The sequence below is a fragment of the Struthio camelus genome, chromosome 18 (assembly GCF_040807025.1).
Source record: "Struthio camelus isolate bStrCam1 chromosome 18, bStrCam1.hap1, whole genome shotgun sequence".
In the NCBI taxonomy this organism is placed as follows: domain Eukaryota; kingdom Metazoa; phylum Chordata; class Aves; order Struthioniformes; family Struthionidae; genus Struthio; species Struthio camelus.
Window position 1 is genome coordinate 15,173,291 of NC_090959.1, and position 14,730 is coordinate 15,188,020.

The following is a 14,730-nucleotide window of genomic DNA, read 5'->3' on the forward strand; positions in this document are numbered from 1 at the left end:
AAAAACGAAGGGGGCTCTCTGACTAAAAAAACCGCTTTCTTCCATTTTGAAACATTCCAAACACACCATAGCGTTGTTCCTAATTAAAACATTCAATATTCTTTTGCCAGCTTAGTGGTAAATTGATTTTATTACACTTAATTTGGGAAGGCCCTAATTCAACAAAGCGCCTGAACAGGTTCACGAATCCCAGCTAACTCAGGCTGTTCAAGGTGCACATCTCACGGGGGAAGTCCACGGCACGTGCCAGATAGGTCTTGCTAGTAGCACTAGAGCTCAGCATGCATAGAAATAATGCAAATTCCGTGTGCTGCCGAGAGATCGTGTAAGGATGCAATTTCCCAGTGCCAGAATCCTTCTCCAGTTTCCTGCGGTCTTACCGGAGCTCTTCTCAGCTTGGATGCATTCCTTCTGCGTTCATCACAAGCCAAAGTATGTACCTCGATGCAGTGCCATCCTCTTGAGCTTGGATGGATGTTAGCCTTATCCTTGCACTTTGCACGCGATGAAAAACGGCCTTGTCCAACACAACACACTCTCTCACACATGACACACAGAATTAGTATACACAACATTTTTTTTCAGGTTCTGTTGCTCATCCAAACACAATTTTAGTATACGAAATTATTCTGCAGATGCATGTTGTAGTGCTTTCCATCTTGTTTGGAGATGGATGGTTATGAAATCTTTGCTGCTCTTAATTTCCATTACAGAAGCATCCAGTCCCAGTAGCAGGGATGTGAGTTATAGGACTGTGAGAAAAGAATGCAAATCCCCAGACTGACAGTTTTTTCCTTCCAGAAGGAATGGCCAAGTTGATATAAAAAAAAAAAAGTGAAAATCAATGTTCAGAGACCACTCTAGAAGTGGTTACAGCACTGCAGTAGTCCGCTCTCTGCTGCCTTTTACCAGCAACTACAAATAATGTAGCATAAAACTACAAAGCAAATGTTATAAAGGTAGATTGTTCAATAAAACAAGAAATGGTAGCTGACCAAGAATTGCAGGTGATCATGCTAGTTAGACTGCCTGTGATATCTGGTGGGCTGCTATCAAAATGTAGCTGTTAGAAGCCAGTGTTTTAGGCTGCTTTCAGGGAGGCTAGGGGGGTGCGCACCTGTGTGCCTGTGCGTCACCTGCCTCTTTGCCTACAACGTTATAAAAAAAAAAGAAGTTTAGTCATCCATCAGATTGTGCGAATGTATAACACAAGCCACATTGTCTCCTGGCTTAACTTCCTTGAAGTCAGTGAACTTTTGGTGTTCATCTCCTATTGTTACCACACTTTAAAAGACAACAAGCGTAATTTTTTGGATGGATTTGGAAGGGGACCAACAGGCATCAAGCAAAACTCACTCTTCTCCCTAAGACGTCCTCTGATGCTTCCTGGCATTTCACAATGAATCAGGAAAATGAATCAGTGCTGATATGCCCCAACTGTGTATTTTCTTGTTATGTTCTTCCTCCTCTCCTTCTGAGCTATACCAACTACTGCCTATGGTAAATTCCACATATTTGATTTCATTAACAGTCTACAGATGTCCATCAAGATTTCCCAGTGCGCACTGAAACCATTGTGAAGCCATGCTACAAACCTGCATGGTTCTTACTCTCAGTCAACATTCAAGGATTGGATTCAGGCCTTGTGGACCATGTGTTAAGTCTCAGATTTTGTGCAGCCTGCTCTGCATAATTTCACTAGCTGCAATGTACGTTCAGTTAAGCATGAAACCTAGCCATACTTTTTGGTGCAGATTGGTGGTGGTGGTCAGAATATCTTGTCCTAAGTCACAGTTTCTCCATGTTTTTGAATCTGCCTGTGGGAATCAAGAGGATTCCCCTCCAGGAACTCAGCTGAGCTGGGGCTCATCAATTTGTGCAATCAAAACTATTTAATCGGAGGCTGAGCCTGCTTTTGCCTATCTTCAGGTTTTACTTCTGTTATTTCTCAGAGGTGCTCAGGGTCTCAGCAGGCTGCAGGCTGCTGTGCAAGAGTTATCTTCAAACCTGGATGTACCCCCGTGTAAGGCGCATTTGGTGCATTCATTCATTTTCTGTCCTGAGATGTTGATTTTATTCTTAACAGTAAGAACATATCGTTTCAGTTCCACGTGACAGCAGCCTCTTCGACTTGCTCAGTCGTCTCTCCAGACCCGCTTGCTCTCTTTATTCTCATTAGGTTTTCTCTTGCCCTGTCTGAGGCTGAGAATCTGATGTCTCCACTAATTAAGAAGTGACATCCTTTATGAATTAGGTTAGCTGCTTGAAAGGTCAAAATTTGCCAATGATTACAAAAATAATGGTGAAAGAGAGTGACAGCAGCTATCAGTTAGTAGTGAAGGAATATCATTTAGAAGGAAAGTGCTGTTTCTCCTTTAGTTTTCTGTCTAAAGTGCGTGGGATGCAGTTTAATTTAAGCATATTTACAGTGTATTACATCTGCAGGAGAGTTTCAAGTACTTCTGTCATCCTGATATCTTGCACATGTTCCTATTTACTAATACGACTCCAGTGAACACCTTTGGGGAGTCGACTTCTCATTTGTCATTTCGAAGTCTTAGCAATGAGTATGGGAAAATGCTTCAAGTCACCTATTGAAAACATTTTTTTTATTTGAAGATGCCAGTTTGTTCACTGATGTGTTTTAGTCTTTGACGCTGCAGCGTTTCTCTAAATACCGTTCTAAGTTTGTAGTAATTGGTAAGGTAAATTCACCCATGAGGAGCTCTGTGCCGTAACCCCTGTACCGCTCCAGGTACCAGGCTGCTGCAGGCACCAGCGATGCTGCACTGCACGGCAGCGTGCCCGACCCTCGCATCTCCTCCTCCTGTCTGCAACTGAAGAATCTTGTTCATTTTATCTTTCAATTAAAAAGGCAAGTAGCACAAGCGCACTTCCTCATGTTTATTAGTAGGAAAGATCGCATCTTAAGGTGATTGCTGCCTGCCGAACAGAGGCAATATACACGTAATTATATGTATAATTGTAGTACTCTGAGGACTTGCTCAGGATCCCGTTGTACTTCTCCTTGTAATTGGTTTTTGACATCTTTACTTGTGCAGAGTGCTGTCTTTCTGTCCGTGAGATCTTCTTGCAATGACTGAAATCAGCTGAAGGGTGAAGTGCTCCTATTGTGAAGCAGGGCCATGAGATTCTTGTCCTTTCTGTGGAAGATCGCTAGTATCAAGAAGCTGTTTTGAACTGCACGTTTTATTTTTAGGAAATGTTGTAAATTTTGCAGTACTCTTAGATATTTAATCTTCCCATCAACAATTGCTCTCTTCTCTCTGTCTGACATCAGATGCAGAGTATTCACTAAGTGAACTTTCCAATTTGGAAAAAAAAAAAACAGGAGGAAGGGGAGGTTTCCATTAGTACAAAGCCATTATTAACTTGGTTAATGAAGATCTAATGTAATATGGCCATCACTACATGTCTGCACATAATGAGTCAGTCCTTTTCTATGGGGGAATGATTAAATTAAGTATCTTGTAGGTCAAAATTAGACTGAGAAGGTTAACCAACCTCTAATGATTCTGCAGCCATTTACCAGCCATTAAAAAACATAAATTGTAAGATAAAGCTCAATAGAGAACCAGTGCTATCAGTGAAAACTGGATGAAGATTTAGCTTTTCTGTTTATATCGCAAGAGCAGATAGAGAGGATTTTGTATTTTATAGTGATATGTAGTTATAAAGGGCAGAGTGAAAGGTTTTTTGTCTTTTTTTTTTTTAATTTGGATTCATGATAAGTGCCCTCTTTCTTTTAACATGCATTAAATATAACTAATGGATATCAAACCAGCTAAGAAAAATGCTAATCATAAAGCAATTGTAACAAAGAGTTTGGGAGCACAACTGTGCTAAGATATTGTTTGTATGCCTTAAAATCAAGAAAGCCTAGTCTTTTCAGAGAGATGAGGTTGCATAGAGATGTAAGTGAGAGCAGCGACTGCAGACAGTGTGACGTGAATTAGCAGTCTTTGGTATGCTCTGGGAGCATCTGAGTTAGAAAGAATCGTGCTGATTCTCAGCTACTAGAGTGATTTTGAGGGAAAATTTGTCTGTGACTGTGTGTTTGTGTGCTCACATATAAATATATATGGGGCGGCTATCTTCTTTCTTGGTTTTGGGGGAGGTGGTGGTTTTTTTTTACTTGCCACACGTGTACTGTGACTTTAGATCCAATGAGATAGAGTGAATCCAAGCAAATTGTTTTTGCAGTCTTTTACCAGCAGATGCAATTAATTTTAAAATTGATCAAGAATCAAAATCATAGTATCTAGATAAGAATGATTAGCCTTTGCTTCCTTCTCCCTGGAGTCTTTCAGGTTTTATCTTGCCAATCCTGTAGAAAGCTTGATTAATCCAGTAGGACTATTTTCCATCAAGGGTGCGTTCAAGCATCTCTCTCATATGTCTTGACCATCATTAGGTTGAAACAAAAATATCTCATTTGACAAAATAACATATAGGAGATTGCAGTCTTTGGAAAATAACATGGAATGCATTGTCAAACTCACATTCTCGGTGTCTTGTCTTTTATTGATAGATATACTTTGTCATTCTGTACATTAATTATAACTCAGGTGATATATGAACTTGGCACATTAGTTAATGAAAAGCTAATGCACGGTAATCTTGTCATCGCTACCTGTGCATGATAATTCAATCTGTTTCTTGGAAGAGCTGTTCAACATGCAACAAATTTGATTTAATATTGACATGATGTACTAGGTTAGGTGTTTTATTTAACATACCATGTGCTTGATTTGATGAGAAATGTTTTCCTTTCAACAGGTTATGTACCTGAGTCGGTAGGCCAGACGTGCATTTTAAAACAGTTATGTCAAACACACCTTCTGGACTGGGGGTTTATGTGGTACGCTGCACAGACTTGGTCTAATTCTTGAGTTTCAGCACTTTGTGTATTCATTTAATGATGTCAGCATGCTTGTGAGCTAGCCCTTGAGACCAGAAAATGAAGCTAATGCCTCTATCACACACTGAAAACATAAAGTCCCTCTTGCCTTCTTTGTATACCTCTGAAGCTGACTTGTAGTTGCCATCACGGCTGGCAGGGTCTGACCGAAAAATGGGGGTTCAGCATGGAGGTCATGAGCGTGAGCTGGAAGAGCTTGCCCGGGCCCTGCCCCATAACAAGCCATGGAAAACTGAGTTCCTGGGCTGCGGGAACTGCCCTCTGTCTGCTTGGGCAGGATATAGTGATGTGGAGATGGTATGGTTAGTACTTAGATTTCCGCAAAATGCTTACACATATCCTACAAGCCAGACTGGGGAGCCTGTACAGTGTGTACTACTTTTTCACTTACATCCTAACAAAAGCGGTCTCAGTCCTCAAGTGTGTAAGAACTGTACAGTCTGCCGCTGTATATTTGCCTGACTTGCGTAGTAAAGGGAGCGAGAGATAAGGATGTATTTTCTTTATTTTAATGTAAAATATGTGAAAAGTTATCCCCAGGCATAGGACATAGATACCTGACATTATTTACCCTTATCGTAGGTTAATCATCACCAACTGACTTAGTATGGTAGAAGACTTTATGCAGTACCCAGAAGATGTTAGACGCTGCAGCAGTGTATATCCACATTGCTCTATTCAAATATTTTGGTGTCTAGGTGTATATGTTTATGCCATTCACTGCAGCACACAGACATCTAGCAGAATCTGTGTCTTGCTTAAAGGCAGACTAAAAGTATAGAAAGCGATTGGAACATACGCACCTAGTCCAGCCCACCCTCCAAGAGCAGTCCTCAGGGAATGGCCCAGAGCATGGCTCGTAGCACATCCCATAAGGCTGTTACTCGTGGTTCAACATTGTGAGGTAGGAACTGTGTGAGCGGAGGAACAGAAACAGACATATCGGCTCTTCCCAGCCACCACCTAGAATGCAGAGAGGAAGCAATAGTTTGCAACTAGCTTATAGCAGGCTGCGGTGAGGCACCAAGCCCCAGGGAGCAATGGAGAGCCGCGGAAGGAAGTGGCTTCTTGAATTGCATAATGTACTGCAAAGTGCTACAGCTGCACAGGTCCCTTTGCAGGAGACGCTTTATTAAGTTAGGAGTTAGTAATTAATGGCAAGTTCTCCAGACCTCTCTTTATTTTCTCTGAAGTTGGCCTTCATAATCAAAATTAAAGATTTTAAAGATAGGGAGCAGATTGCCAGTTGAAATACAGCAGCCTGGTGCTGAGTTCACGACTTTAAGAGACATTTGTCCAGTCCCATCTCCCTTTATGAGAAAGCAGGTCAAAGGCTCTTGAAGCAGTCCTTTTTTCTAGAGCAGCAGTGCTCAGTCCGGTGGTCAAAATGCCACACTGCAGAGAAGAAGCCAAAAGGGCAGAGAAGGAGTGGAGAAGACCTGCAATACACCCTGTGCTCCATGGTACAGCCGCTATCAGCTCACCGCGTGCCCACCATACCTGCAGCCTGTTTCCAAGCTGGAAACATGCCATCTCCTGTACATTGGTTTGTATACCAATGTACAGGCTGCAACTGTGGTGCAGCCTGGGAGATCCTGGACAAGCAAGGAGCAGACCTGCAGGGTGCCAGAGAAGGCACTTGTCCTCCTTCCCGTGTTTCTTCCTTCTGCCGCAGTGTACAGGCAGCCCTGAGTTGTTGAGAATTAATCGCAGGCAGCTGGGACACCTTGTAAATCTTTACATGGAGGCATTCCATGCTTTTGAAAGAGTCTTATTTTTCTCTCATGTGAACTTAGTAGCCCCAATAACTTTGCTTTCAGAGCTGTTCTTGCGCTAAAACTGAATCATGAAATACCACCTGTTACTTGGAATATGTCCTAAGACTGCACGTATCCTAAAATAGATTCTGTTTTCCTCTTCCACTTCTGTTTCCATTAGCCCCGGGTTTTGACTTTCTGTTCAGACATATTTTCAGTAAAGAATGCATTAAGATAACATAAATTCCAAATCAAACATCTCCTCATTCAGCATATTTTCTATTTAAATTTTTCCTGTACATTTCCCCTGTACTTATCTGAGGGATGGCTTCTTTATTTGTATCAGTCGTCTCGTGATAACTGGTTTTGCACAAGAGAAAAAGAAGAATGCTTCAAGAGAAAGGGAAAAAATTCATTGCTTGCACAACCTTGTTTCAATTCAGAGTTCCTTCCCTCTACTGAAGTATATTGATTGGAAAAATGTTAAAGTTGTTGAACAGTTTGTTTTCATTTCACAAATGTGAATCAGGATTATTGCAGAAAGATAGGAATGCATTCATCATTAGAATATGCCTTACACATTCATTTATTTTTTAATCTATAATTCTTATTGAACTAAGGAAACTCACAGGGATATATATCACCACAGAGAACAAAAAGAGGCTGATTGAGCCAGATAGGAGGAGTTCAGCAAAGCTTTTTTCCACAGTGCAAAAATGCAAACTTATGAGGCCATTTTTTTGATAACGATGAAAAATGTTGGTTTCCCAGAGCTGGGGAAGATGCTGGTGACATTGCGTTCATGCCAAGTGTCTCAGAGTTACCTGACTGAGGTACAGAAAGTTGGGAGGCGGCAGCCATTGATAGATCTTCCCACTTAGCACATGGGATATGTTTTTAAACTCCCTTCCAAACCGGTACAAGCTTGGTCGTTCTCGGTGCAGGCCTGATGTACTTTTGCTCTAACCTGGAAGCCAGTTAACTCTGTGCGCAAGCTGGGAATCGGGGCTTATTACGTCAGGCGTAGTGCAATGCTAGCGCAGTTTGGTGGTGACTCACCTCCAGCCAAGTGGGCAGAATGAGCTCAGCTCCTTTTGCAAAACACCACATGGCTGTGTCTCGGATCAGCTAGATTTCTTCTTGGGACCACTTTGCATCTCCTCCAGCACAGCTCACTTATGAGTTGACTCATCCTCTCCAGAGTTCCCAAGCAGACAGTGTACAAGCAACACCTCCTAGCTTTCCATAGGTGCTCTTGGTTTTTGATGGTCTTTAAGGCAAGGCTATGTCAGCTTTTGCTGTCTCTCTTTGCCTCCTACTCCTTCTTTTCGGGTCTCGTTTCATTAGATTTATGTACTGTTGCAGATGGCTTTTTGTAAGCAGTATGTGTCTGCCCTTTTAGTCGTTCTTTCCTACCAGTATAACATGCCTAAAGCTGGGCCCAGTGAGCTCCAGGGGGTCACAGGACCATGCAGCTGCAGGAGTCCATCCAATCAAGAAACATCTTTTATCTCATAATGATAATTTCCCACTTTAGCAAAACGCCCTGCTGCCAAACTCCAGTGATAATGAGCCTGTCAGTGCATCAGTGCACTCCCAACAGTATCTAGAAAGTAGGGTTTTTTTTTTTCTTTGCGAGGCAAATGAAGACACTGATGATTAGCAAGAAACAAACCAATGATTCAATACATTGCTGGCCACACATACCAAATCATTGATTTTCTCTCCTGCTGGGCAGCAGCTGTTCCATTTGCTCTGCAGAAATATTTTTTCTCCACTAGGACTAGAAAGGTGGATGTTTCTACAAGAACTGGAGGCAGCAGGCAGTTGCTTGCTGCACTGGGCATGGGCATGTTGATGCGGTCCTTCTGAAGCTGCTGAGAACTCTGAAGGGCTTCTCGCTGTTGAATTCCGGAAATACTGTTGGATGCATGTAAATATAGGGATTGGTAGATGGAAAAAAATCTCCTGTGAGAATTTTCTTGAAATTGCAGGACAAAAAATGCTGCCCTGGAACTTACTGTCACTGAAAGAATTAGAAGTTAATCGTAGATATTCTCACGTAACTTCTCTCTGTATACCAGTTGTGTGTAATCGGTATCCTTACAGATCATCTAGTCTCAGCAGTGTTACTGTTTTCATAATCCTCGCCTTGTCTAGCTGGCTAGACTGAAATGGGACGTGTAGTCTGTAGCGTTGCCGAGTAAAATGCACACCCTCGAGTCAATGGTCTTGCAGTCTGCTGTGCAATGACATACTCCTGATGTTTTTACCTTCTCTTATTTCAAGGTACCTATGTGATGACAGTGACCGCAAACGATGCAGATGATAGTACTACAGCGAACGGGATGGTGAGGTACCGAATTGTGACTCAGACCCCACAAAGCCCATCGCAGAATATGTTTACCATTAACAGTGAGACAGGAGACATTGTCACGGTGGCTGCAGGACTTGACAGAGAGGTGAGTTGAAAAAACGTAATGCAGTTTCCAGTTGTTGATGATTACTAGCTTGTAATACCCAAATTCTGTGTCCAGTACAAACCCTCCCAAAGTGTGAGTCCCAAAGTGGTGTTCGTGGTCTTTGCTGCCGCAGCAGCTGTGGGACATCGCAGCTCTGATTCGGTGCAGAATTTCTGCCTTAATCCCTGTCAATCGGTGAACCCCTGGGAGAATCTTCTCGCTTGTGTTGCTGATATTTTCCCTCCGTAAGTTTGTACAATTCGAAGTACTCAAAAATACCTCAGAAGGTATGGGAGGCGGTGAATAAATTGGCGTTTTTCCCCTTCTGTCGAAGGACAAATGAAGTGGCATGTATCAATAGCCCTTTCTAGACCTCTCTTGGTTAGTTCTTTGCATTTGACCTTTGGAAGCAGTTACAGAGCCTGTATTTGACGTGCTTTGATTGTTTTGTAATGACATCCTTGTGCCATTTGCCAACCACTGCTTTCTGGTGAAATACTAACACCTCCACTCTGTCCTGTCAGTAAAGCTGCACAGTCCCCGTTTAGTCGTTCCTGTCCGCTAATTAAAATGAGGAAATGGTCTTCCAGTGTGTGTTAGCAACCACATGCTTTTGGTTTTGTGTGATGCTCTGCTTTTAATACCTCTTCTCCTGGAGTTCTGAAATGTACAGCTTTTCCAAATATGGAAAAAAATATCATTTTAATTGGCGAAAATAGGGTTTGCTAGTATAGGCTATGTAATATGATTCTCAAAGCTCTACCTTCTCTGGAGGTGTATATAACTCAAGTTGAAAGGATTTATACCTCACACTTTAAACAAAAATCAGTTTAGCGTAAGTGGTGGGTTGGAGTGACCATGGGTAGGGCCAGGGTTCCCTGGATCTGAAGTGAGACAGGGAGCTTAAATTGTGGCCTTTTTTTCTATTGGACTGTAAGGTTGCTGGGGCATCACCTGTTCACTGCAAATAAGAGGTCTTAGCTGATGAACTCCTAAGTGATTGGAAGGATCATTCGTTGACCAAACTGATATCCCACTGATAGTATGACTGTGCAGGAAATAAACTTAATACTTAGACTTAGGTGCCGATGTTTCAGCTTAGGCAGCCCCCAGAGACGACAAGTCCAGCAAAATCCATTTTTGACAGTCAAGCGTCCTGCCTTTGGGGGAGAAGGCGTTGGACACTGGTTTTGTTCTTTCTTTCCTCTTTCTTTTGTTCTTTCTTCCTTTCCCCTGTGCCCAGCGTAGGCAGGGTGCTGATGGGTTTGGGGCCTGAGACAGCCCTTGGAGGGGTTCAAGCCTCCGCCACGGCTTCATGATGTGAAGACAGGCAAAGCAGAGCTGGGGGCAGGAGGGAGGCCACGGCCGCCTCCTGCCAGACTGAGGCAGAAGACTTCGTGAGCACCACCTAGGGCAGATTTGACCTTTCTCTGCTCCTTTTCCTTAGAAAATCAGGAAGTTAACCGAATCTGAAGCAGTAGATTATCATAGGCAACGCCGAAGCCTGTAGCGCGGTTGCCGTCAAAGAGGAAACACAAGTGCTACCGAGACTGTCCCTCGGAGGGACAGTGATAAAGTGCTCAGAGGTGGGGGGTCTAAATTCTGGCAGGGAAATGCTGGTTTTATGGAAATGGCAGAACTTTTATTGCCCCCTTGACATCAGTGGGGCTGGCGTTTTAATGTAGGACTGTAAGGATATAGAAAGGTCGTAGATTCATATTCATTTCAAAGACATCGATTGGGATAGCAAGGGGCAGCAGAGGTTTTAATCAGCAAATCGAAAGAAAAAAGGAGGAGGTAATATATAGGGGGAAGGATAAGGCAAAATCATGATCTTTTTTTCATATTTATCCCATTGTGTCTGAAATATTTTTTAAAACTCACAGGAAACTATATACGTCATTTTAGTTCCCCTGTTGCACTAGGTTTGGGGAGTCAAGGCAAGTTAGCACTTCATGTATAGGAACGTGACGTTCACTGTCCCACAGCTGAGGGGGCACCAAGCTGGACAAGGGACAGGTGGATCGAGGCCGAACAGCCAGCTCTGGGCACAATCCTGAGGCTGCAGGACATGGGTATTCCCAGGGCTTTCCACTGCTTTTCAGGATTGCAGCTGGAATTGAGAAAAAGTTTCTATTTCATTAACATAAAATTATATTAGGTCTAAATTGAGAAATGTGTATAAGCCCTTCTGTAACTGTACCACAGGTTGGCTTTCTGTGTGTATTTGTTTTTCCTAAAATCTTGAAAAGGCTATTAGGGGAGTAAATTTGGTTTTGCTGCTGACATTTTCTTTTTGCTAGGAAAAGGAGCCGAAGAGCAGTATTTGGAATGCGGATCTGAGTAAATTAAAATGTTAACAAATCTGACCTATTCCGCTGAAACTGCTCCAACCAAGATAAATTCCCTGGATACGAGTTATTTCTCCAAATACTTATTGACACATTTATCAGTGCCTATGACACTATTGCGTTAAACCGTGTTGTTGAAACAGAACCAGGTTTTCGTTTAGAGTTCGAGCTTACTACCTTGCTCCAGCAATGGAAAGGTGCCTCAAAGTAGGTGTGAAAGTAGCTATCAAAGCCCTTCGGTAGCTGAGAGACAGGTCCATATTCCTGATCCAGCATTTGTCTTTTGGAGGGGAGAAAAGTCACTTCAGAAGTGGCAGTTCCAGGTCAGCAGTTCTGCTGCGTTCTGCCTTAGCTAGGCTTCCCAGTGATTTCAGCATCTCCACTTAAATGTTGGTTTCTTACATTGTGTTCAATTCATGCAACGTGCAATAAATTGAACTAAGCTTTCCAGCTTAGTTTGTGTCATGAGAATTATTTCAGTTAACCTGCAGGAAACCTATTCTGAGACAAATTTGTGTAGTTTGCTGCTGTTTCTGAACCCTCATTTCCATAAACCAAGGAGGAAATTAAAAACAGCCTCTGAAATTGTGCTGGTCTCTCTAAATGCGTGTGACATTGAAGACAGCAAAATGAAAAGCCAAGGTATTAAAATATTGATGGCTTTAAAGTTATCTTACCTGGTTCCCATTAATCTGGATGTAAATACGGTTACAATGCTCTTTGTCCGTTCACTCATTACGACTGCGCTTAATTGAATGGATCCCCAAGGAAGATAAAGATAATTGGACTGCACTTCATAAAAATTATTAAAGGAGGACAGTTTAGCAACAGTCTGAGTCAAGCTCCTGCCTGCATAAGGGTGAAAAATGCCACGGGTGGAACAAAGGAATATCTTATCCCTTGAACTAATAGGGAAAAATGATAGGGATTTAGACCCTGCCAGAGTTTCAAAGGTACATTCAAACAGCCAGGCTGAGCTGAAAAGGTTAAAAGCAGATACTTGCTCTAAAACAGGAAAATGTGAAGAAAATGCAGGGAATTTGTAGTTGATTTAATAGAAATGGGAAAAGATCAGGTAGTAACTGAAGCACAAAACATATGGATTAATAAGGAAGGCTGTGAATGGGAGAAGGACAGATTATAATGAAGTTCTCAGGGGGCAGGGGGGAACCATGCTAATTTATCTAATTTATGGCAGGCTGCTGCACAATCAGGTGGTACTGCTAAGAACTGCTAGCCGAATGCTAGTCATGATACCTGCTGAATTTAGCAGTGTATCCGAATTCCAGACTTCATTGTTCTTTTTTTCTCCATGAAAATACATATCAGAGGTAAAAAAAATGGATCATTTGTCCCCAGTTGGGGCTATTAAGCAAGCCGAACTTCCATGTTTCTGTTTCTTATTCTGAAAAGTAGCATTTCTCCCTTTCACAGTGCAAAACTTACCAGAACTATCCTGCATTGTACTCGGTTTGTCTGGTACCGCTCAGACTGGCGTCCCAGGCAGGGACCAAGCCCAGACTCTCTGTCTGAAGGCAACCGGTGAGCTCTTGGTGCAGTAATTCAACTCCATCAGCTGTTTTGATTTCTCTGGTGGCAGAATGTCTGTCTCAGTAGCACAGGAAACCTGCATTGGGGCTATAGCATAGGCAATGTCTTCTTCTGAAGAGCTTCCACTGAATATTTTATGAAAAAGGACTTTGAGCAAGGAGGAAGGAAAAAAAAAAAAGACATGAGAGAAAAGGAACCGGTTGATTCCACATGCTGCTGGCAGGCCAATAAATGTCGAGACATCTCATATGTCATCCAGGCTTATTTGTGATATTAAGTATTTTGGCTCGGTGGTGCTCGTAGTGTGTAATGTTGCTAACTTTTTGAGGTCTTCTTTAGAAAGGAAGCCCTTCCCAGTTTATCTCATGTTAAAAAAATAAAGCAAGTCAGGAACTCTTGAGTTGTTTCTTCCAAGTTTCTGTATGTTTATATTTCTTTTAAAAGTGATTGGAGCGCTGCTGCTGCAAAAGCTTTTAAAAATACATGAAATCCAATTCTATGATTACTACATTCGGCTTTCTGAAAATGTGATGTTGCTAGTCTTTTCGCAAGTGATTGAAAGATAAAAGGGAGTGCCTGCCAACAACTGAGTTAGTGGCTTATTTTATTTATGAATGAAATGGCAGAATTTTTGTGGGGAAGCGCAGAAGTTCTTCTCATTGGCAGAGACAGTTATTTCTTCTCCAACATTGTGGTTTTGCTGCAAGTAGATGTTTCTGCAAGTGCAGAATTTTGAAGTGTTACGATGAAAAAAAAAAAGTGATATTTTGTTCTTCCAGAAACTGAGCTGTGATTGGTTTGTACCATCTGTAATAACTATTTTGGGTGCGTTTATCTCTTGGTAACTACAGGTATCTGTTGGAAATCTCCTCATCCCTTCGTTTCAAAATGTTGGGGCTGGCTGGGAATGAGGAAGGCCTTTTACTGGTGACAGCTGGGAATTAATTTAAACCATTGGGAGTGCTACAGTTTGCCCGGGGTGGAATAGTCCTGTGGGTGCCAATACACTAGTTTGAGTTTATGCACGCACAGTGTATCCAGTCTGGGCTTTTTTTTTTCCAGCCAGCTAGTGCTCTTTAAGTATAGCGATCAGGTAACATGGACCTAGCCTTGTTTACTGCACCAGGGAATTTTCTTCTGACAAGACAGTCCAGCAGCTTTCAGTCCTTTTTACGCCCCGGGAACGTAACAAAAGGAATTTATTCTGTTCTGAATTATGGTCCCCAGTGTTAATTATTTCCCCTTCACTGCGTATCAGTGTGATATGCTGCAAAGCTGCACCTCCACTGCCGAAGAGGGCTGGAGGAACATCTGTTGCAATGTGACTCTGAAGGATCTTGACATGATACAAGTGATATATGAGTGAATCTGTGCAGATTATCAGTCGTGTATGTGTACTGACAAAATACAAAGAATGAGCAGAAGTGACATCTAAATGGCTTGACTGCATCATAAGAATTTCTGTTTCCCATTTTCCTCATTCAAATTAGCCATCTCCAAGGAGCAATGAGGACTAATGCAAAATTGCTAAGACTATGTCACCTTCTGACAGGCACAATCTAACATGCACAGCATTTGCTATTTGTATCCATTATAAGAGTTCTTTAAAGTGAGAGGGATTCTGGTTTTTAGGTTCTCCATTATTTTTCTGAAGGACTGAAACAAGG

At 42.2% G+C, this 14,730-nt stretch overlaps 1 protein-coding gene across 3 annotated transcripts in view; it reads left to right on the forward strand.

Annotated features, from left to right (window-relative positions):
• Positions 1–14,730, forward strand: part of CDH4 (cadherin 4) — a 467,238-nt gene that overhangs the window by 376,462 nt on the left and 76,046 nt on the right. For all 3 annotated transcript variants that reach the window (XM_068912696.1, XM_068912697.1, XM_068912698.1), the window contains one exon: positions 8,989–9,161. In XM_068912696.1, coding sequence (XP_068768797.1) covers positions 8,989–9,161 — 173 coding nt within the window. The remainder of the gene's footprint in view (positions 1–8,988; positions 9,162–14,730) is intronic.